This window comes from Arachis hypogaea, chromosome 4 (assembly GCF_003086295.3).
Source record: "Arachis hypogaea cultivar Tifrunner chromosome 4, arahy.Tifrunner.gnm2.J5K5, whole genome shotgun sequence".
In the NCBI taxonomy this organism is placed as follows: Eukaryota; Viridiplantae; Streptophyta; class Magnoliopsida; order Fabales; family Fabaceae; genus Arachis; species Arachis hypogaea.
In genome coordinates, this window is record NC_092039.1 from 111,856,436 (window position 1) to 111,879,063 (window position 22,628).

The 22,628-nt window shown below is 32.9% G+C and overlaps 1 protein-coding gene across 1 annotated transcript; it reads right to left on the bottom strand.

Annotated features, from left to right (window-relative positions):
* Positions 1-241: 241 nt before the first annotated feature.
* Positions 242-22,322, bottom strand: LOC112795195 (uncharacterized). The gene is made up of 6 exons (XM_025837141.3): positions 22,040-22,322; positions 21,841-21,920; positions 3,283-3,935; positions 3,105-3,211; positions 2,883-2,998; positions 242-482 (listed from the first exon to the last, which is right to left on the bottom strand). The coding sequence occupies exons 1-4, from the start codon at positions 22,320-22,322 to the stop codon at positions 3,175-3,177; spliced, it is 1,053 nt and encodes a 350-aa protein (XP_025692926.1). The 3' UTR covers positions 242-482; positions 2,883-2,998; positions 3,105-3,174.
* Positions 22,323-22,628: the final 306 nt, after the last annotated feature.

Here is a 22,628-nt window from a genome sequence, read left to right on the forward strand (position 1 = left end):
TATAAAATTCTAAGAACTTTGGCTTTCACTGTATAGCCATGTGAATAAACTATTTATGCGTAACGAGGGTCCTGATATTCCATGAATCTTTCATCCATAAATGTAACACCCTAACTACCAAATCTCACGCTTCCGGCTGCGCAACTCTGATAGCTCGAACATTACGACGACACCTATACTAGTTAATACTAAAATATGAGCCTGTTAAAACTTTAAAAACGCAATACCACTCCCAAAATACTTTCGTTCGACAAAGTACATCCATAGATACCATACAACTTACAAAAACTCTTAAAAGATACATCCATATATATATACATACATATATATAAGTAATATTACAAACATTAACCAATACAATTCCTATCCCTCTTATAGAATATATCAAGATAAAGGCGAGGGTACAAAAATAATAATCTAAAGCAATACAGAGCATCTCAATAACACATAATTAAACTCTTCATAACTTCTGCGCCCAAATCCTGAAAGGGGAAAAATGTAAGGGGTGAGAACATCATCCTCGAAAGGGTTCTCAGTAGAGGGTTTTTGGGAATTACTGTAATAGGATACATGAAGATAAACCGTACCAGTGATTAATAACCATCTTATGCCTCTTTTCAAAAACAACAGTTTACAATAAAAGTAAAGTCAGAAATCTTTTCTGAAAGAGAAACTGTTAAATTCTCAAAACATCAAAGCATTTCAAAAAGGTTTATCTATACTAAACCAAAATAACCTTTCATATCTTATTCCAAACCAGAACCACAAAACCGAAACCAACCATCGGTCCATCTCATTCAACCACGGCCCTAGGCCCAAATAATCCAACCACAATCCAACAGAATTCCAAATGCAAACACAAGTAGGAAGATGCAAACACAAACAAACAGTTATTGCAAGTAGAACAATTAGCAGTTAATCACATAGGCAAACCAAGTACAATATGCATACCCAAACAATGTCACATAGATGCACATGATGCATGCCTGTCCCTAGTGGCTGATGATATCATCTGTCGGTTATAGAGCCAACCCGACAAGTCCTGGTAGCTAACCATTGGACTGTCCTTCTGTCGCGCATCCCCAACTCGAGTTATACTCATCATAAACTTGATCATAAACATGATCCATATCCATCACCCTCACTGGTGAATATTTCGGGGGCGAGCTCATCCGGGACTTTCACAGTGCCCGGCCACACTTACGACATAGGGTCAATAGAGTATCAAGTCTCAACCTGGAGCACGTGGTGGCTAGCCACTGCTACTACCCAGGGAAACCCTCATCTCCGATAGTGGAAGTGCAAACATCACAACTTATCAATATCTCAGCATAAATGCTTTCATTCTCAATCATGGATCAACATCCATCTCAGCCGTCCGGCTCACGGTTCAATCCAGAACCAGCCAATATTAATAATCACACACAGCCATTCCGGCTCACGGTTCAATCCAGAACCAGCCAATATTCATATCATTCAAAGCCATTCCGGCTCACAACAAAACAGCACTTCCACATTCAAAATCATCAAATTATGAAATCGGCATTTAAGCCATAAATCATTTTCTCAATTCATTTCACTTTGAAATCAAGTTTCAACTCTTTTCAGCCTTGGCTTTAGAAATCTCGTTTCTCAAATCATCTCAGGCTCATAAGCCAAATTTACTCAAAGTGAGTTCCCTTTTTAAAACAGAGCCACTCTCGGCATTCTCTTTCCAAACTTCCAAACCATGGCAAGTTAAGGATTTATTTCAAAGCATTCAAAATCACCCATCCAACAATGGGATTTTATGACAAAAGTTTCTCGGCAGAGTCCCAAGTCTTTAGGGAAGGTCAACCTATATCAATTCCTTAAAATTCATTGGAACTCTTAAAATCATAAATTCTCGGTTCAAGTAAATAAAACTGAATTTACTATAAAACTGGCCATACAAAATCACAAGTTCCAACCCGGTCCAAAAATCAACTCATTGAAACGGAACCGGTTCATTTGAATCAAACCGCTTTCAGATTTCTTTTTGGAACCCATTTTTCCAACTCTTCCAAAATGCCTCAAACTTGATTACTCAATCAAAAGTCTAGGTTCCTTTAAAAATCACTAAAAACTCCCTTTTATATTGAAATCAATATTAAAGCATCATTCTTTCCTTCAGTGATTCAAACGGTAACAATAGTTCAGTTCTAAATAAGCCAAAGTCAACGTATAAGGTTCATCAAGTAAATTAAGCTTGAAAACATAAATATCCTCTTAATAAATCAAATAATACAATTTCTCAAATTCAACCCTTTTTAAATAACCTTTCAAACAAGACTAAGGTTTTTATAAAAATTTCGGCAGCACCTCCCCTAAAACTTGGACTTTTGCCACCCGGTTCGGGTCCCAACTAAACCATTTCTCATTCCTTTTCAACAGCTCAAAATCAGAAATCAATTTAAAGCAAGCTAAATCCAGCAATCGCCTCAGTGGCGTATCTCAAGGATACCATTTCAAAATCAACTTAATATCAATCGATATAACTCATTTCCAAAGCTTTAAAGAAACGGTTCAATTAACGAATCATTTGTCCAAAACCAAATCAATTAAAATAAACCAAGTTGAATTCAGAAGTGCATTCGACTTTTCACATCATTGAAATAATTGACTCAATTCAAACCAATCCTCAACGGTTTAAACTCAGATTTCAAATCTTTAAAGAATCAACTTCAAAACATTATATTTCACAAAGCCGCACAACAACTCAGCCAAACCAATATCCATAATCATTCAAGTCAATCAAATAATACATAAGGCAGATACAATCACTAAATACACAATATCTCACATCAGTATCCATATGTAATAATTCCAATACACAAAACATAGTTTTTGGAAAGCGCCCCTACCTCAAAACGCAAATTTCATATCCCAAACGCTTCACCGAGTCCTTTTCGTCTCAACTCGAAATCACCGACAACCAAAACCTCAGCTCCCAGCCACTTTTGCAATAACCATAGCAACACTAATCGCAACATATAACAATCAGGACTCGACCCCACGTTACCAAAACTCATTTATTAACCAAACACAACTGAAAACTAACGTGAGGCTTTCCGAAACATACTTACCGAAGAAGAAACGGCTGAACCGAACAGCGGCGGTCTCTTGAACCGGTTCGGCAGCAGCACGTCAGCCACCTCAAGTGACAGCGGCGACCGGACTCCGACGTTGGTAACTGAAACCCACATACAAAGGCGATAAAGCTGTCGGAATCTTAAACGAATAAACCAAATTCAAAGCCCTTACCGGTAGAGTTTTTTTAGGCGACGGAAGAAGTAGCCAGAGACTCCGGCGGTGGTCCCGGGAGTCGAGAACCACCCCTGGCGGCCAGAACCCTTTTCTGATGGCGGCAGTTCCGACCGAGGCGGCGCCGGCGACGCAAACAGCGGCTGGGCGCGGTGGCTGGACTCCCAGCACACCTTCAGATCTCTCTCGTCTGCTCTGCCATAAAGGACGGCGACTGTCTCTGCGGCAAGGTCAACGGCGGCGCAGCTCACCAACGGTGGTGATAGCAGCTTCACCCTTCTCCTGCGCGCGCACGCGCACTCCCTCTTCCTCGTGTCGGCTCCTGTATCGCACCCCTCACGTTCGCAGTTCTGGGTCCGGCGCGGTTCAATGGCGATCGACGGCAAGGTGCGGCGGCCAACCAGCGCCTCCTTCCTCTCCCCTGCGCGCACGAGCTTTCTCTCGCCTTCGTGACACTCTTCAGGCGACGAAACGGGATGATGGTGGTCGAACCGCGACTGGGCAGGGATGAACGGGGCGGCTTCGACGGCGGCACTCCTCGCGTGCGGCAGTCCGGCAGTACCCAGCCGGCGGCGCCGATCCTTTCCCCCTCTCCTTCTCTCCTTCTGGCCCAGTCTCCATTTTTGATTTTCCCGTTCTTCCTTTCCATGTTTCTATGAATGAGAGGGTGAGAGGGAAACAAGTGGGGTGCGACTGCTGGGTTCAAAGGGAGAAATGGGTTCTAGTTAGGTTTTCAGGGTTAGGGTTTTCCTTTTCAAAAATTAGGGCTGAGGGTGATTTGGTAATTTCACATAAAATTGGGAATAATATAGTAATTGAAACCCAAATTAAATCTAACACTATTTGTACATTGAAAATACTATTTGCTTACCAATTTCACAAATTATTTTCAATAAAATGCCCAAATCTAAAAATTAGAAATAATATACTTAATTTCTTCATTTTCCAAAATAGCAGTAATAATATTTAAAATATTACTTATCTAATCCAAATCATATAAAATCCTTATTATTTCATAACTATCAACTTTATACTTTAAATATAGAAAATAATCCAATAATTTTAAAATTGGATAATAATTATAACTTATCTCAAATCCAATAAATCAAAACTTGCCTTAAATTATCTATAATAAAATAATCTCTGAAATTAAGGCTATAAATAACTGTAGGATTTGAGACTTGCTCATAATAAGACTTTTCAAAAGTTCTGGGTCTTACATTAAACACCAAATTTCTATTAAAAAATCTTCTATCTCACTAATGTTCGAAGAGTCAAAGCCTAATTTTCTAATAATATTCTCCATTTTAATTCCTGAAATGTGAGTTTCAAGTAAGATACAAAACTTAAAGTTATATTTAATTTTGAGATCTTTAATAATGATGTGAAAAATTTTTGACGAGGTTCCTCTACAATTCCAAATAAAAATATTCATAATAACAAAGATAAAATAAGGAGAATTCTAAGGATAAAAATTTTCTATCCATAGTCGAAGTAGTCAAATTTTTATTATATTGGTAGACAAATTTGTCTGCATATCTTCCCTACTTGAGAATTTTTCTTTATAGGTAGAGTAGCTCTCGTTCTTCGTGCACTCACCTTGGTTGTTTTTCTCTGGTTCTAGTGGTTTGTCTTTTAGAGATCTCATATCATGAGCCATAGGACGCTCCCATCATTTTAGCAATGATGACTTTAGTTTGGTTGTCTAAACTACCATCCATTGGAATGTACATTCCATCATGCTGCTTATTTTTGTATATTTCTTAGTTTAATCTACTAAACTAACTCCAATATTCTTTGTATCCTTCACATTCTTTCTCCAGATTCTCATTGATTTTTTAATTAGCAGCTAGCACGACATTTTTTCTTGTGATTCTGACTTAGAACTTCCTTCTTTGATCTGAAATGGTGACTGTACTTTGGTAGTGTCTACCTCTTTTCCTTTAAAAATTTTAATGCTAACAAAATTTTTCTGTTGTATTTGATTGTTATTTGCATTACTATTTTTAATTTGCTAGAATCTTTTCGTAGATTTTCTTATTTTTTTTTCTCTTGAAGTTTTGGCCTGCTAAATATTAACTTTGTACTGTGATTCTTCTTTAGACTGATACTATTTTCCTTCCTCATCATTTATGACATTTAAGACCTCAAATATGGTGAAATAATTTCCTTTCTTTTTGGTCTATTTTACCTCCCCTAGTTTTTACTTATTTTTTTATTGTTGCCTCTTATTAACTATCCATGGTCCATAAAGATTTTCTTCCTTTGATTCAGGAATATTATTCTGAATTTGTGCCTTGTGAAAGCTCCTAGTTCCATTAAGCATATTCTACAGAATGGAATTACCATTAATAGAATTAACGGCACCATGTGTGAATGTTGATCCAGATTCTTTGCCTTCTATTGATCTAGATTTTTCGCCTTTGTTTTTTTCTTTCTCTTTTTGGCCTTCATTTACGTCAGCTGTTGCTGGTTCCGATCATCAAAATGAGTTTCGTTCATAAAATTTTGATTATCAACACCAATAATCACACACTTTTTAGATAATTTTCATGATTTTTTTAGACAAACATTCACCTTATTATGATCATATTTTCAGCAATTAAAACAAATTAAATGTAGTCTCTCGTATATTAATATGAATTTTTTTTTTCAAGATTGAGAAGGTTGTAACTAATTGGTTTAATAATATTGTCCGCTTTAATCCCTGAAATATGAGTTTCAAGTAAGATACAAAACTTAAAGTTATATTTAACTCTGAGATCTTTTGACGAGGTTCCTTTACAATTCCAAATAAAAATATTCATAATAACAAAGACAAAATAAAGGAAATCCTAAGGATAAAAATTCTCTATCCATAATCGAAGTAGTCAAGCTTCTATAATATTGGTAGACAAATTTGTTTGCATCTCTTCCTTACTTGAGAATTTTTCTTCATAGGTAGATAAGCTCTTGTCCTTCGTGCACTCACCTTGGTTGTTTTTCTCTGGTTCTAGAGGTTTGTCTTCTAGAAATCTTATATCATGAGCTATAGGATCCCTCCCATCATTTTAGCAATGATGAGTTTAGTTTAGTTGTCTAAACTACCATCCATTGGAATGTACATTCCATCATGCTGGTTATTTTTATATATTTCTTAGTTTAATCTGCTAAACTAACTCCAATATTATTTGTATTCTTCACATTTTTTACCCAAATTCTCATTGGTTCTTTGATTATCAGCTAGCACAATATTTTTTTCTTTGAATTTTGACTTAGAACTTCCTTCTTTGATCTGAAATGGTGACTGTACTTTAGTAGTGTCTACATCTTTTTCTTTGAAAATTTTAATGCTAACAAAATTTTTCTGTTTTACTATTTGATTGTTATTTGCATTACTATTTTTAATTTGCTAGAATCTTTTTTTAGATTCTTTCCCCCAGTTTTTTTTTTGCTCTTGAAGTCTTGCCTGTTGAATATTAATTTTGGACTGTGATTCTTCTTTAGGCTGATACTATTTTTCTTTCTCATCGTTTATGACATTTAAGACCTCTAACATGGTGGAATAATTTTCATTCTTTTCGGTCTGTTTTACCTTCCCTGATTTTTGCTTATTTTTTCATTGTTGCCTCTTAACAACTATCTATGGTTGATACAGATTTTCTTCTTTTGATTTAGGGATATTATTCTGATTTTGCATCTTGTGAAAACTGCTGGTCCCGTTAAACATATTCTATGAAATTGAATTATTATTAGCAGAATTAACGGCACCATATGCGAATGCTAATCCAGATTCTTCGCCTTCTACTGATCCAGATTCTTCGCCTTTTATTTTTCTTTCTCTTTTTGTCCTTTATTTACATCAGCTGTTGTTCGCTCCAATCATCAAAATGAGCTTCGTTCATAAAATTCTTATTGACAACACCTATAATCGCATCCTCTTTAGATAAATTTTTATGATTTTTCTTTGGACAAACATTCACCTTATTTTGACCTTATTTTCAGTAATTGAAATAAATTAGATGTAGTCTCTTATATATTAATATGAATTCTTTATCCAAGATTGAGAAGGTTGGAACCTATTGGTTTAAAAAAATAAAGAGAATTGAAGACAGAGAATTAGAGAAGATGAATGAGATAGTAATTATATACTCAAATCTCTAGTAAGAATTTTATATTCTACAAAAGATTATTGCATAAATCTGTCATAAATTAAACTAACATCCGCTTGACATATAAAACGATATATTAGGTTCAGATTAGTTCAAATTGAAAAATTATAAGAATGAGAAACTATTATTCAACCAATTATTATTATTATTGTACTCTCATATGCAACTTTTATACACAACTTTTCATAGTAAAATTATTATTATATTAAATTACCAAAACTAAGAGAAAAAAACTACATATTGAATTGAAAACAAATTCTCTAACTACCATAGCTCATTATTAGATATGATTTTAATTAAACTTTTGGCATTTTGTATTGAAGAGAGGGAAGACAAAAAAATGAGTCACTTTCAACAAATTCTATTATATGCTTTCTCCAGGTTAATTTTGGTAAAACATTTTTCAACCTTCTTATTCCTTACGGAGTTAATAACTTCTTGTGCTATTAGAATGTTATTTGCACTTATTTTGTTAGTCACAAAATTAGATTGAGTGTTGGATATGATACTAGACATAAAATATTTTAAATGACCAGCAATAATCTTAGTAATAATTTTGTAACAGACATTACAAAGTCTAATAGACTTAAAATGACAAAAATTTTCAGAAGAGTGTATTTTTGGGATTATAAAAATAAGAGTTTGATTAACCCTATCAATGCTATTTGGATCCCGAAACACCAATTTAACCCATTCAAATAAAAAGTCAACCATACACTCCAAGATTCTTGGTAAAATTTAGCCGGTAACCCATTATTTTTGGGAGCTTTCCAACTTTTCACACACTTCTTTGCCAATTTAGTGATAAATACACACTTCTTTGCCAATTTTAATATAGTCATTGTCCTTTAGTATAGAAAATATTCTTTAAATAGAAAATATATATATAATAATGTCATTAGTATAGAGATTTTTAAAAAGATTGACTCCCCAATCTTTAAGCATATCTATATCATCCACCTAAACCTCATTTTCAGACTTGATTACCATGACTCTGTTCCTCTCATATTTTCTATTGGCTTTTTGATGAAAATATTTTGTATTTCTGTTTCCGAAGTTGATGATACTGCAGTGGAACATCTTCTGCCAATTCATCTCTTCTTGGATAGCAATAAACTCATGCTCTTTCCAAAACTCTTTTTGGAGATCTTTAAAAAAAGAAATTTTGGCTTAAGACCAATTTTGTGTTAAACCTTTCTAATATTTTTAGGATCTATTTTTTAAGATATTTTCAAAGACCTCTTTATTTCACATTTTGATATTATTGATAAAGTTGTCAATGTTCTACTGGAAGTTATTGTCCTTATCCCAACTATTCTCCACCAAGTTGTTGAATTCTTTGTGAAGGAACTAAGGGGCTAAAAATCTAAAAGGTCATTTCACTTGGTTGCTAATAGTAGCTCTAAAATCTAGTAAAATAGGAAGATGATCAGATTTTAATTTAGAAAGATGTCTAATCCCAACATCTAAGAATATATTTGTAAACTCAAAATTATTTAAAAAATAATCAAGTCTCTTTTTACTATTTTTTTGTAGAGTTGTCAGATAAAAGAAGGACGTGAAAAGTCTAAATCTTTTAATTCAAAGCAATTTAAACAATTAACAAACCTAATCATGAGTATCTTAAGAGAGATTATGAGAATCTCCCTAAACATTAAGAGAAAGGATAGAGTTAAAATTGCCTCTCAGGCACCAAGAGCTAGTTGCTCCATAACAAATTTCTATTTTTCACTTGGGGGCTGTCATAAATCACTGTAAAATTCTAAGGGATTCGACTTTTTTTATTGGATTGCCATGTGAATAAACTATTTATGCGTAACGAGTGTCTTGATATTCCATGAATCTTTCATTCATAGACACCAAATTTCTCTTGAAAAATTTCTGACTCACTAATGCTCCAAGAGTCAATGACTAATTTCCTAATAATATTCTCCGCTTTAATCCCTGAAATGTGAGTTTCAAGTAAGATACAAAATTTAAAGTTATATTTAACTTTGAGATCTTTAATAATGATGTGGAAGACTTTTGACAAGGTTCCTCTATAATTCCAAATAAAAATATTCATAATAACAAAGACAAAATAAAGAGAATCCTAAGAATAAAATTTCTCTATCGAAGTAGTCAAGTTTTTATAGTATTGGTAGACAAATTTGTCTGCATCTCTTTCCTACTTGAGAGTTTTTCTTTATGAGTAGAGTAGCTCTTGTCCTTCGTGCACTTGCCTTGATTGCTTTTTTCTGATTTTAGAGGTTTGTCTTTTAAAGATCTCATATCATGATCTATAGGACCCCTCCCATCATTTTAGTATTGATGACTTTAGTTTGGTTATCTAAACTACCATCCATTGGAATGTTGATTTCATCACGCTGGTTATTTTTGTATATTTCTTAGTTTAATCTGCTAAACTAACTCCAGTATTTTTTGTATTTTTCACATTCTTTTTCCAAATTCTCATTGGTTCTTTGATTAGCTGCTAGCACGACATTTTTTTTCTTGGAATTTTGACTTAAAACTTCCTTCTTTGATCTGAAATGGTGACTCTACTTTGGTAGTATCTACCTCTTTTTCTTTGAAAATTTTAGTCCTAATAAAATTTTTCTATTTCACTATTTGATTGCTATTTGCATTACTATTTTTAATTTACTAGAATCTTTCCTTTGATTTTCTCCTTTTTTCTTCTCTTGAAGTCTTGGCCTACTGAATATTAACTTTGGATTGCAATTCTTTCAAAGGCTGATACTATTTTTCTTTCTCATCATTTATGAAATTTAAGACCTCAAATATGATGGAATAATTTTCTTTGTTTTTGGTCTGTTTTACCTTCCCTGATTTTTGCTTATTTTTTCGTTGTTGCCTTTTAATAACTATCGATGGTCCATACAAATTTTCTTTTTTTAATTCAGAGATATTATTCTAATTTTATGTGTTGTGAAAGTTGCTGGTCACATTAAACATATTCTACGGAATAGAATTATCATTAGCAGAAATAACGGCACCATGTGTGAATACTGATCCAGATTCTTCGCCTTCTATTGATCCAGATTCTTCGCCTTCAATTTTTTCTTTCTCTTTTGTCATTTATTTACTTTAGTTGTTACTGGCTCCAATCATCAGAATGAGCTTCGTTCATAACATTCTTATTACCAACACTTATAATCGCACATTCTTTAGATAAATTTTCATGATTTTTCTTTGGACAAACATTCACCTAATTTTGACCATATTTTCAGTAATTGAAATAAATTAGATGTAGTCTCTTGTATATTAACATAAATTCTTTTTTCAAGACTAAGAAAGTTGGAACTAATTGGTTTAAAAAATAAAGAGAATTAAACACAGAAAATTAGAGAAGATGAATGAGATAATAATTATATACTCAAATCTCTGGTAAGAATTTTGTATTCTACAAAAAATTATTTAATAAATCTCTCTTAAATTAAACTAACATCTATTTGACATGTAAAGCGATATATTAGGTTCAGATTAGTTCAAATAAAAAAATTATAATAATGAGAAACTATTATTCAACCGCTTATTATTATTATTGTTGTTATTATTGTTGTTGTTGTTGTTGTTGTTGTTGTTGTTATTGTTGTTGTTGTACTCTCATATGCAACTTTCATATACAACTTTTCACAGTAAAATTATTCTTATATTAAATTACCTAAATTAAAAGAAAAAATTGTATATTGAATTGAAAATAAACTTTCTAGTTACCATAGTTCATCATCATATATGATTCTAATTAAACTTTTGACATTTTGTATTGAAGAGAGGAAAGACAAAAAAAATAAGTCACTTTCAACAAACTCTGTCATATACTTTCTCTAGGTCAATTTTGATAGCCATAAAACCTTTTTCAACCTTCTTATTCCTCATGGAGTTAATAACTTTTTGTGCTACAAGAATGTTATTTGCACTTATCTTGTTAGTCACAAAATTAGATTGAGTGTTGGATATGGTACCAGGCATAAAATATTTTAAATGGCCAGTAATAATCTTAGTAATAATTTTGTAACAAACATTACAAAGACTAATAGACCTAAAATGACTAAAATTTTTAGGAGAGTGTATTTTTGGGATTATAGAAATAAGAGTTTGGTTAACCGTATCAATGCTATTTGGGTCCTGAAACACCAAGATTGTTGGTAAAATTTAGCCGATAACCCATCATTCGTAGGAGCTTTCCAGTTTCCATATTAAAGGCTGTTGTTTTTAATTTAGTCATAAACACACACTTCTTTGCCAATTTTAATATAGTCATTCTCCCTTAGTCTAGAAAATATTTCTTAAACAAAGAATAGATATAATAACGTCATTAGTATATAGATTTTTAAAGAAACCGACTCCCCAATCTTTAAGCATATCTATATCATCCACCTAAGTCCCATCTTCAAATTTGATTTGCATGACTCTGTTCCTCTCGTGCTTTTTATTAATTTTTTGATCAAAATATTTTAGAATTTTTCGAAGTTGATGATATTACATTGGGACATCTGCTGCTAATGCATCTCTTCTTGAATAGCAATAAACTCATGCTCTTTCTAAAGCTCTTTTTGGAGGTCTTCAAGAAAGAAATTTTGGCTTAAAGATAGTTCTGTATTGATCCCTTCTAATCTTTTCAGGATCTGCTTCTTCTTTTTAAAGATATTCCTGATGACCTCTTTATTTCACATTTTAATATTATTAATAAAGTTGACAATGTTCTGTAGGAAGTTATTATTTTTATCCCAACTATTTTTTACTAGATTGTTAAATTCTTCGTGAAGGAACCAAGGGGCTAAAAATCTAAAAAGTCTTTCCATTTAGTTGCTAGTAGTAGCTCTAAAATCTAGCAAAATAAGAAGATAATCAGATTTTAATTTAGGAAGATGTCTAATTCCAACATCTAAGAATCTATTTACAAACTCAAAATTACTTAAAAAATAATCAAGTCACCTTTTACTATTTTTTCATAACAATGTCAGGTAAAAGAAGGACCTGAAAAGTATAAATCTTTTAATTTATAGCAGTTTAAACAATTAAAAAATTTATGAGTATCTTGAGTGAGATTATGATAATCCCCCGAATTATTAAGAGAAAGGATACAGTTAAAATCACCTCTCAAGCACCAAAAACCATTGATGTTGAGATAAATCTCTTTCAATGTTGTTCCATAACAAATTTCTATTTTCCACTTGGGGGATGCCATAAATCACTGTAAAATTTCAAGGAATTTGACTTTTTCACTGTATTGCCATATGAATAAACTATTTATACATAACGAGGGTCTTGATATTACATGAATTTTTTATCCTTACACACTAAATTTCTCCTGAAAAACCTTCCGTCTCACTAATACTTCAAGAGTCAAAGCCTAATTTTCTAATAATATTCTCCACTTTAATCCCTAAAATGTGAGTTTCAAGTAAGATACAAAACTTAAAATTATATTTAACTCTGAGATCTTTAACAATAGTGTGAAAAACCTTTTGACGAGACCCCTCTACAATTTCAAATGAAAATATTCATAATAGCAAAGATAAAATAAATAGAATCCTAAGGATAAAAATCTCTATCCATAATCGAAGCAGTCAAGCTTCCATAATATTGGTAGACAAATCTATCTGCTTCTCTTTCCTACTTGAGGGTTCTTTTTTATGGGTAGAGCAGCTCTCGTCTTTCGTGCACTTGTCTTGGTTGTTTTTCTGTAGTTCTGGAAGTTTGTCTTTTAGAGACCTCATATAATGAGCCATAGGACCCCTTCCCATTATTTTAGCAATGATGAGTTTAGTTTGGTTATCTAAACTGCCATCCATTGAAATGTACATCCCATCATGCTGGTTGTTTTTGTATATTTCTTGGTTTAATCTGCTAAACTAACTTCGATATTCTTTGTTCTTCAGTTTTTTTTTTCCTGATACTCATTGGTTTTTTTTATTAGCAGCTAGCATGACATTTTTTTCTTGAAATTTTGACTTAAAACTTCCTTCTTTGATCTGAAATGGTGATTGTACTTTGGTAATGTCAACTTCTTTCCCTTTGAAAATTTTAATGCTAGTAAAATTTTTATGTTTCACTTTTTGATTGTTATTTGCATTATTATTTTTAATTTATTAGAATATTTTTTTAGATTTCCTTCTTTTTTTCTCTTGAAGTCTTAACCTATTGAATATTAACTTTGGACTACGATTCCTCTTTAGGCTAAAACCGTTTTCCCTTCTCATCATTTATGACATTTAAAACCTCAAATATGATGGAATAATTTTCTTTTTTTTTTTCGGTCTGTTTTACCTCCTCTGATTTTCTTCCTTTGATTCAGGGATATTTTTCTAATTTTGTGTCATGTGAAAGCTGCTAGTCCAATTAAGCATATTCTATGGAATAGAATTATCATTAATAGAATTAATGCCACCATGTGTGAATGCTAATCTAGATTCTTTGTCTTCTATTGATCCAATTTCTTCGCATTCTATTTATTCTTTCTCTTTTTGACCTTCATTTACGTCTGTTGTTGTTGACTCCGATCATCAGAATGAGCTCCATTCATATGATTCTAATTACCAACATCTATAATTACATCCTTTTTGTATAAGTTTTCATGATTTTTCTTTGGGCAAACATTCACCTTATTATAACCATATTTTCAGCAATTGAAATAAATTAGATATAACCCCCTCGTATACTAACATGAATTCATTTTTCAAGATTGAGAAGGTTGGAACCAATTGATTTAAAAAGATAAAGATAATTGAAAACAGAAAATTAGAAAAGATGAATGAGATAATAATTATATCCTTAAATCTCTAGTAAGAATTTTAGATTCTACAAAAGATTATTGAATTAAATCTCTCATAAATTAAACTAACATCCACTTGACATATAAAACGATATATTAGGTTCAAATTAGTTCAAATTGAAAAATATAAAAATGAGAAACTATTATTCAACCACTTATTATTATTATTATTATTATTATTATTATTATTATTATTATTATTATTATTATTATTATTATTATTATTATAGAATATACTATACATTTTTTCTCTGATACTCATTGATTCTTTGATTAGCAGCTAGCACGACATTTTTTTTGAGATTTTGTGTAACACCCTAATATTCAAATTCTTATGCTCGAGTCATAAGTCAATGATATTACAGTGGTACGACTCTCAGGTGGATTTTTAATATATAAATATAGGTAATTTTCGAAAAGAGTATTAATCAAGAAGCCTGAAAAGAGTAGAAATAAAATCGCGAAGACGTATCACTCACGTTTCGACAACGAAAAGTTAAATTGTTAAACCGAACGCGATATACGGACAAGGCATAAAGGAGATTAAGAGATAGATAACAGATAGATATTTATAGCATAAGTAAATAGCCACTAGTCGCGACCCGCGAAGTTTAGGCCGGCTAGGGTACAGTATGAAAGTAGTTGACAACAGTATATCCTAATCTCTCCCAAAGGAAACATAAGAGCCTCTATAGGCAAGTTCCAAAAGAGTTCAATACATGATATAATCTTTTCAAAGCAAAGGTGGAGAGATTCTAAGCAAAACACAAAGTAGAGAAAATAAACATCTTCGCCGTCTCTCAGGTGAACCACAGCTCACTTCTGAGCACCTGGACCTGTATCTGAAAAACAAGAGATATATACAGAATGAGAACCCCGGGCCCATGGGTTTCCAGTACGGTAAAAGTGTCAAATAAATACAATGCACTGCAATAAAAACTCACTAAGCATCCTAAACTCCTTTTCACCAAGTATCCAGCCTAGATTCCCACTAATCCATAAATAGGCATCTGTCGTAAGGGGATACTAAATCTAGTTCATGTTACACATGTTTTCCAACTCGCTGATTCTTCCACGAATCAGACTCAGAATCATAAGCAAAACCATCACTAGTTGTTCTGCCTCAGCAACTCTACATTAATACATCATACCCTCGCCTGGAGCTTGTGAAATCACATCACTGCGTCTACCCAGGGGGATCAAATTATCTCATTAAAAAATCATCATCATCATGCAATCGCATTATCAATTCATCTCATCCAGAACAGCCCTCAACATACACCGACACCAACATGAGGGATCTCTCAGTTGTACAAACACAAGCAATACAGACAATTAATACACAAATAAGGTACAAGTAGAACAAGTAGCATATAATAAGGTAACATAGCATATATGATGTAGAAATCCCAAAACAAATAGGCAAACCCAAACAATTCAAATATATGCAAATGATGTATGCCTGCCCTATGGCTGATGATATCATCTGTCGGTTATATAGCCAACCCGACATGTTCTGGTAGCTAACCATTGGACAGAAACACCCCTTGCGGAGCAAGTAGGTTTGAGCTACAACCCCGTTGCTACTACCCGCTCAACCCAGAGCCAGTGGAACAACCACTACTGCGGCTACTACCCAGTCGGGTGTTTAAAAGCTCAACCTGGAGCGAGTGGATTCACCACTACTGTCGCTACTACCCAGACGTCACAATCTCTGACCTGGAGCAAGTGGGACGAACCACAACCCTTGCTACTGCCCAGGTATCTTAATCATTAACCCGGAGCAAGCGGGACGAACCACAACCCTTGCTACTGCCCAGGTATCTCAAACATATATTCATTCAATCTCAATTCATATTATCAATCCTCATTGTTATCAAATCTCAAACATTAACCTGGAGCAAGTGGCACGAACCACAACCCTTACTACTACCCAGGTATCACAAATACATTCATTCAAAACTCCATAATTAAACTCATTTATCATAAACATCCTTTTCCGTCTCATACCCGGAGCAAGTGGACAACGCCACTGCCTACTACCCGGGGTTACACATCATATTTCAACATTTTCCATTATTATCCATTTAACACATTCATTCATTAATCGTATATGTATTTATACTCAGCCATAATCAATAATGGCTTTGCCGTACCCCGGCAATAACTCAGCCATCCGGCTCATGGTTCAATCAAGAACCAGCCATTTATCAATAAATATAGCCCTTCGGCTCATGGCATACACGGTACTTCCACCATCATCCTCCATATCTCATATAATCATCGTTGATCATCATTGATCATAACTTTTCCCCTTGCTTCACTCGCAAGTTACCACATCCCCTAACTCTTTTCTCATTGATAGGCATATCATAATGATTTAATACATGGGGGGTGAGATCGGAGGCTTAGACGTATGAGATTTAGTTTTTAAAACTCAAAAATCAACTTTGGGATGAAAAAAGGGCCACGCGTACGCGTACTCCACGCGCACGCGTGGATGGCCACAAAGCTCATCGACGCGTATGCGTCATACACGCGGACGCACGGATTGAAACACAGTCAGACGGCACGTAAGCGTCAGCCACGCGTACGCGTGGGTGCATTTGCGCCCCAGGCACAAAACTGGCACAACTCTGGCACAACTCTCGGGAAAATAGCTGGGCGTTAGGTGCAGCATATCGGCGCGCCCGCGCACACCACGCGCACGCGTGGATGGCGTTTTCTAAAAAAAACGGCTCGTACGCGCCAAGTGCGCCTACGCGTGAGGGGCCCTTCTGCTAAAAATTTTTTAAGTTAAAAACTGCAGAATTCACAGATTTAACCCCCAATCTTCCAACGGACATAACTTTCTCATTTTAAATCGTTTTTCACCCGTTTTTCGAACGGCATGGACATTCCGGATCCAATTTCATTTCTAAACAAGTTTGGCACAAAACAGAGATCCAAAGTCCAAGTTATGTCCCATCAAAGTATGTCCAAAAACCATGTTTTTCATACAAAACCACAAAGTGCCATTTTCAACCCTTTTTAAAATCAACCAAAACATGCTAGTTTCAACCCTTTTTGAAATCAATCAAAATATACCAAAATCAACATCAAGCCTCCTCAACTCATACATTAATACTTTACCACGATTCACAAAACCACCATACAACCATTTTTACCCATTTCAAACAAATGGCTAAATTACAAACATATCAACATGTCATACATCCTTCCTCATCCCAATTTCCAACAATACTATTTCCAATCAACCATCATTATACATAATCAATATCATACTCACTATCATGTGGTTTCACCCCCAAATCAACCTTAATCATTCCTCAAGCATATATCACAACATACATATCTCTCATGCATTATCATACCATCAAGGCATCAATAATCATACTCACATACATGACCACATAATATATCTCACCCAAAATCCAACATACTTCATCTATACAATTTCACCCATAATTACCAATTTTCACACTTCAACTCCTCAAACCTCAATAATAACCAACCCAATCATTCATATATTCATTATCTGAAATTCATCCAATCACTTGTGTCATCATACAATGCACACATCAACTTACCTTCCTTACCTCTTTCCGGCCTCCGGCCCAAAATTTACGGCCTCCGGCCCAATTTCACAATTTAAATGCATAAATCACAAATCAATACTCATTACCCAAAACATCAAATTTTCAATACACCAAGCATACAAGGCCACACAATTCTCAACCCAATCATTAATTCACATTACATACCAACTATGCATATTAGCACCAACCATTTACACAATCCAAACTTAATCCTAGGGGCATCTAGCCTAGGAATTTTCATCACACCACACGGTACTTAAATGAAACTTAAACCGTACCTCTTGTAGCCAAATTAATTGAGCCTCTTCTTTGGAAGTCTCCACCAACCTTAGCCCTAAGCCTCATCAAAGCTCCTCAAGCAACACCAATCTCCTAATTGTGCACCAAAACCATCAAATGCACTAACATAACCAATATCACATTCATACATCAACCTAGGGCTTATAAAGATGATAAATCACAAGGGTTTGAGCACTTCTTACCTCAGCCCATATGAAGTAGGGATAGAACCCACTTAGAATCCATGTTGGAGTATCCCTAAACACCCAAAATCACAAGATTTCAACACTAACTTCCCAAAAACGTATAACAGTGGAGAATTTCGAAAACTGGGCAGAGATGAATGGAATACTCACCACGAAACTTATATAGAATTGTAGAGGATGAGAAGAGCGACGCGTGGCCGCAAACGGCTCGTCAATCGGAGCTCCGTAGCTCAAGTTATGGTGGTTTGAAGATCAAAGAGAGTTAGGTTTTCTCTCTTCTCTTCTCTCTTCTCAATTCAGCGCCCAACACTCATTCTTTAGGGCAAAATGAGCTGAAATGCTCATAACTAATGTTTATATATGTTGGGTCTTGGGCCCACTTAGGCCCAGTTCACTTATTTTTGTCCGTTGGCCCAATTTTGGACCAAAACCTTTAAGATTAGCGCTCTAAATCGCACTTCAAATATTTCTACCTCCCCTAATTATAATTCCTCATTTCTTAATCTTATTTACTCATAATCAATTTTCTCAGCTGCAGTACTAGACAGGTCTCAGTCGGTACTGCCGATCAAAATTTCACTGTGCGCTTTTACGCAGAAAACTATGTTTTCCGACTCGGAAAAATTCACTGAATCCAAATATCATATTTAAATCATCAAATTCCAATTGCCAAATCTTCCACCCATATTCGCTCCTACTTAACTTGTTATTTAATTAATTTCGATTAGACCGGGTATTACATTTTGACTTAGAACTTCCTTCCTTGATCTGAAATGGTGGGTAATGTTAACCAATTTTTCTTTGAAAATTTTAATACTAGCAAAATTTTTCTGTTTCACTATTTGATTGTTATTTATATTATTATTTTTAATTTGTTAAAATCTTTTCTTAGATTTTTCTTCTCTTTTTCCTCTTAAAGTCTTGGCCTGCTTAATATTAACTTTGGACTGCGATTTCTCTTTAGGTTGAGATTATTTTTCTTCTTCATCGTTTATGATATTTAAGACTTTAAATATGGTGAAATAATTTTTTTTTCTTTTTGGTCTGTTTTACCTCCCCTTATTTTTCTTTCTTAAGAACTATCGATGGTCCATAGAAAATTTCTTCCTTTGATTCAGCGATATTATTCTGATTTTGCATCTTGTGAAAGCTACTAGTCCCATTAAATATATTCTATGAAATAGAATTATCATTAACAGAATTAACGCACCATGTGTAAATGCTAATCTAGATTCTTCGCCTTCTAATTTTTCTATCCCTTTTTGTCCTTCATTTACATCAGCTGTTGCTGGCTCCGATCATCAGAATGAGTTTCATTCATAAAATTCTAATTACCAACATCTATAATCGCATCCTCTTTAAATAAATTTTCATGATTTTTCTTTAGACAAACATTCATCTCATATTTTCAGCAATTGAAACAAATTAGATGTAGTTCCTCATATATTAATATGAATTTTTTTTCAAAACTGAGAAGATTGGAACCAATTGATTTTAAAATATTAAGAGAATTGAAAGACAGAAAATTAGAAAAGATAAATAAGATAGTAATTACACTACAACAATTCCGGCAGATAGCGGTGGCTGGTTTGCAGCGATTGTAGAAATCCGTAGCTGAATGTAGAATAGCGGCGGTTAATGCAGTGGTTAGTCGTTGAGTTGCTATCCGTTTCACATCTAGCGGCGGTTAGGATCAACCACTGCTAAATGTAACAAAATTGCACACATAATTGCTGAACCAATACTTAATTTTAGCGGTGGTTTTATTCCAACCACCGCCAAATTTGCTTCGTTCCTCACTCTCATATTTGGATGTAGTCTCTTTTTTTTAAAGGTGAGTTCTACCCAACCCCCTCTAAATCAACATGTAAATTACCCCTTATAACATGGCATGTTTTAATTGGATGTTTAGTTTTAGTTTGAGTTAATTTAACTTAATAAGAGTTAATATATTAACTAAAGTAGAGTAACTTTGTAATTAAATATTTTTATAAGAGGGAAGAATATATAATTTCTGTAAACATTAAAAAGTAAAGTTATATTTCTTATCATTGTTCAGAAGCTCAATGCCCATTTTTCCATTCCTCTCTGAAATTGAAAGAAAAAATAACTCAACCTGTACCCCACTCGTCTTGCTTAGGGTGTGTTTGGCAAACACGTTGGAGAGGAGAGAAGTACGTTTGAGTTTCTTGAAAGTTTCACTTTTATGTTTGGCCATTTTTATCTTTCTGAATGCAGAATTGATTCTGCTTCTGAAAGCACGTTCAGGAGAAGCTAAAATTTGTAGCCTCTGCGTTTCATGGTTACTTATTATCCTTGGAAAATTAGATGAAAAATTTATTTCTTTTTTACCAACCCTACCCTTCATTTCCTTCTTTGAAAAGGATACCAGTAACTATTACCTTCACAATAATTCTTTGTAGTTCTTCCTACTTCTTCATAGTTGTTCGTTCTAATTTATTTTTTCATTAAAATAGTTCAGATTTGTTTTAATCACTAGCAAATTGAATATTTTAATTTTTTATTTTTAATACTCATTTTTATATTTTAATTTTTATATTTTTTATTATATTTTTTATTTATATGATAAATATTTTTATATTATTTGTGTAGTGTTCTGATTTCTTATGTTATATTTTTATGAGTTTTTTTTATCATTTACTATACTATTTTTTATATGTATATTTTTTATGAAATCTTTTTTTTTTTATTTTTGTTTGGCTTTGTTCATATGATTTTTTATTTATTTTATTGTATTTCTTTTATTCATATGACAAATGTTGTTGACTTTTTTTATGATATTTTTATTATTTTTTTGCTCATATGAATTCTTTTTTTTCTATCCTTTACTACATTGTATTTAGGTTGTGTATGAAATTTTTTTATTTTTTTATTTGATTTTATTCATACGAATTTTATTTATTTTTTATTGTATTTTTTGTTCATATGATATATATTGTTGATTTTATGGAATTTTTATTATTTTTGATCTGTATGATTTTTTTCCATTTTTTGATGTACTCTATTTTTGTTTTGTATTAATTTTTATATTCTTTATTCTGACCTTGTAAAATTTGTAATTATAATTATTATATACTACGTTTATTATCAAAATTTTGTATAATATAAATTATGATCCTATAAAAAAGGATAAAATAAATAAAAAATTAATTATAAATAACAATAAAGCCATAAATAATGAAAATTTATAGTCCAAAATAATACTAAATTAAAGAGTACTAACAGTACTAAAAAATTATAAAATATTTTCTTTTTGTTTGACATTATAAAATTTATAATACTCTCTTTCATATTTTTATTTTTTATTGTATTTATTTTATTTATATGATAGATATTTTTTATATTATTTTTATTAGTGTTCTGATTTTGCATATATATAAAAAAATTATTTAAACTGATGTCTCTTTTAGTAATTTTTCATCTAAAAATAATTTTGAGTAGTATAATTTTTTCACGTTAATCCAAACTAACTTTTCATCAAAATCAATTTTACAAAGATCAATTTTATGCAAACTCCCGTTTACAAACGGTAATCCAAACATACACTTAGTCACCCAACGTGCTCCATATCTACGTCCTATATCAAGATCATCATGATGATAACCTAAAATTATATTATGTTGGCATAACAGCTTACTAAAATAGTAACCATTCACGCAGACAATGAACAAATGATCTGAACAAGTGGCCCCACGGATAAACTCGCGTTGATGAATTTTTCACCGTTGTAGATCACCAATGGCTGTACTGCGTCAATATATTCTTCAATTTCAATTAGGAAACAGAGAGCAAGTGCGATGGTTTCAATTGAAGGACAATTCTGGGGGAATGACACTGATACTCCGTCATCTTCTTCCTGATGCTCAAACCATGCTGGAATTTCTTTCCTAAGGATCAACATTTGCAAGAAGTCTTCACGATTTTGGGTAGCTGATTCTGCAAAGCCACAACATGCCTTTGATATAACATCATCAGTTGAAAACAAGGGTTCATTTGTTCGGAGCATGATTTGGGGAAGAAACAAAAATTGAATTTTTAATAGTTTAGTAAATTATACAATTATCTATTTTGGGGTATAATTTAATTACCAATAGTTTAACTATAGTTAACATAACCACTAATTAAAGAGTGACATGTCACAGAGGGTAATATACATGTTATTATAGGAAGGGTAGAGTAGAATTTACCTTTTTTAAAACTAAGAGAATATAAATTATTTTATTTCTCATTAGTTTCATCAATGTTGTTCTAAATTAATGTTGTCTTTCACAAATTTAGAAAGTTTTTTTGGTAAATAATTTGGGTTTGCCAC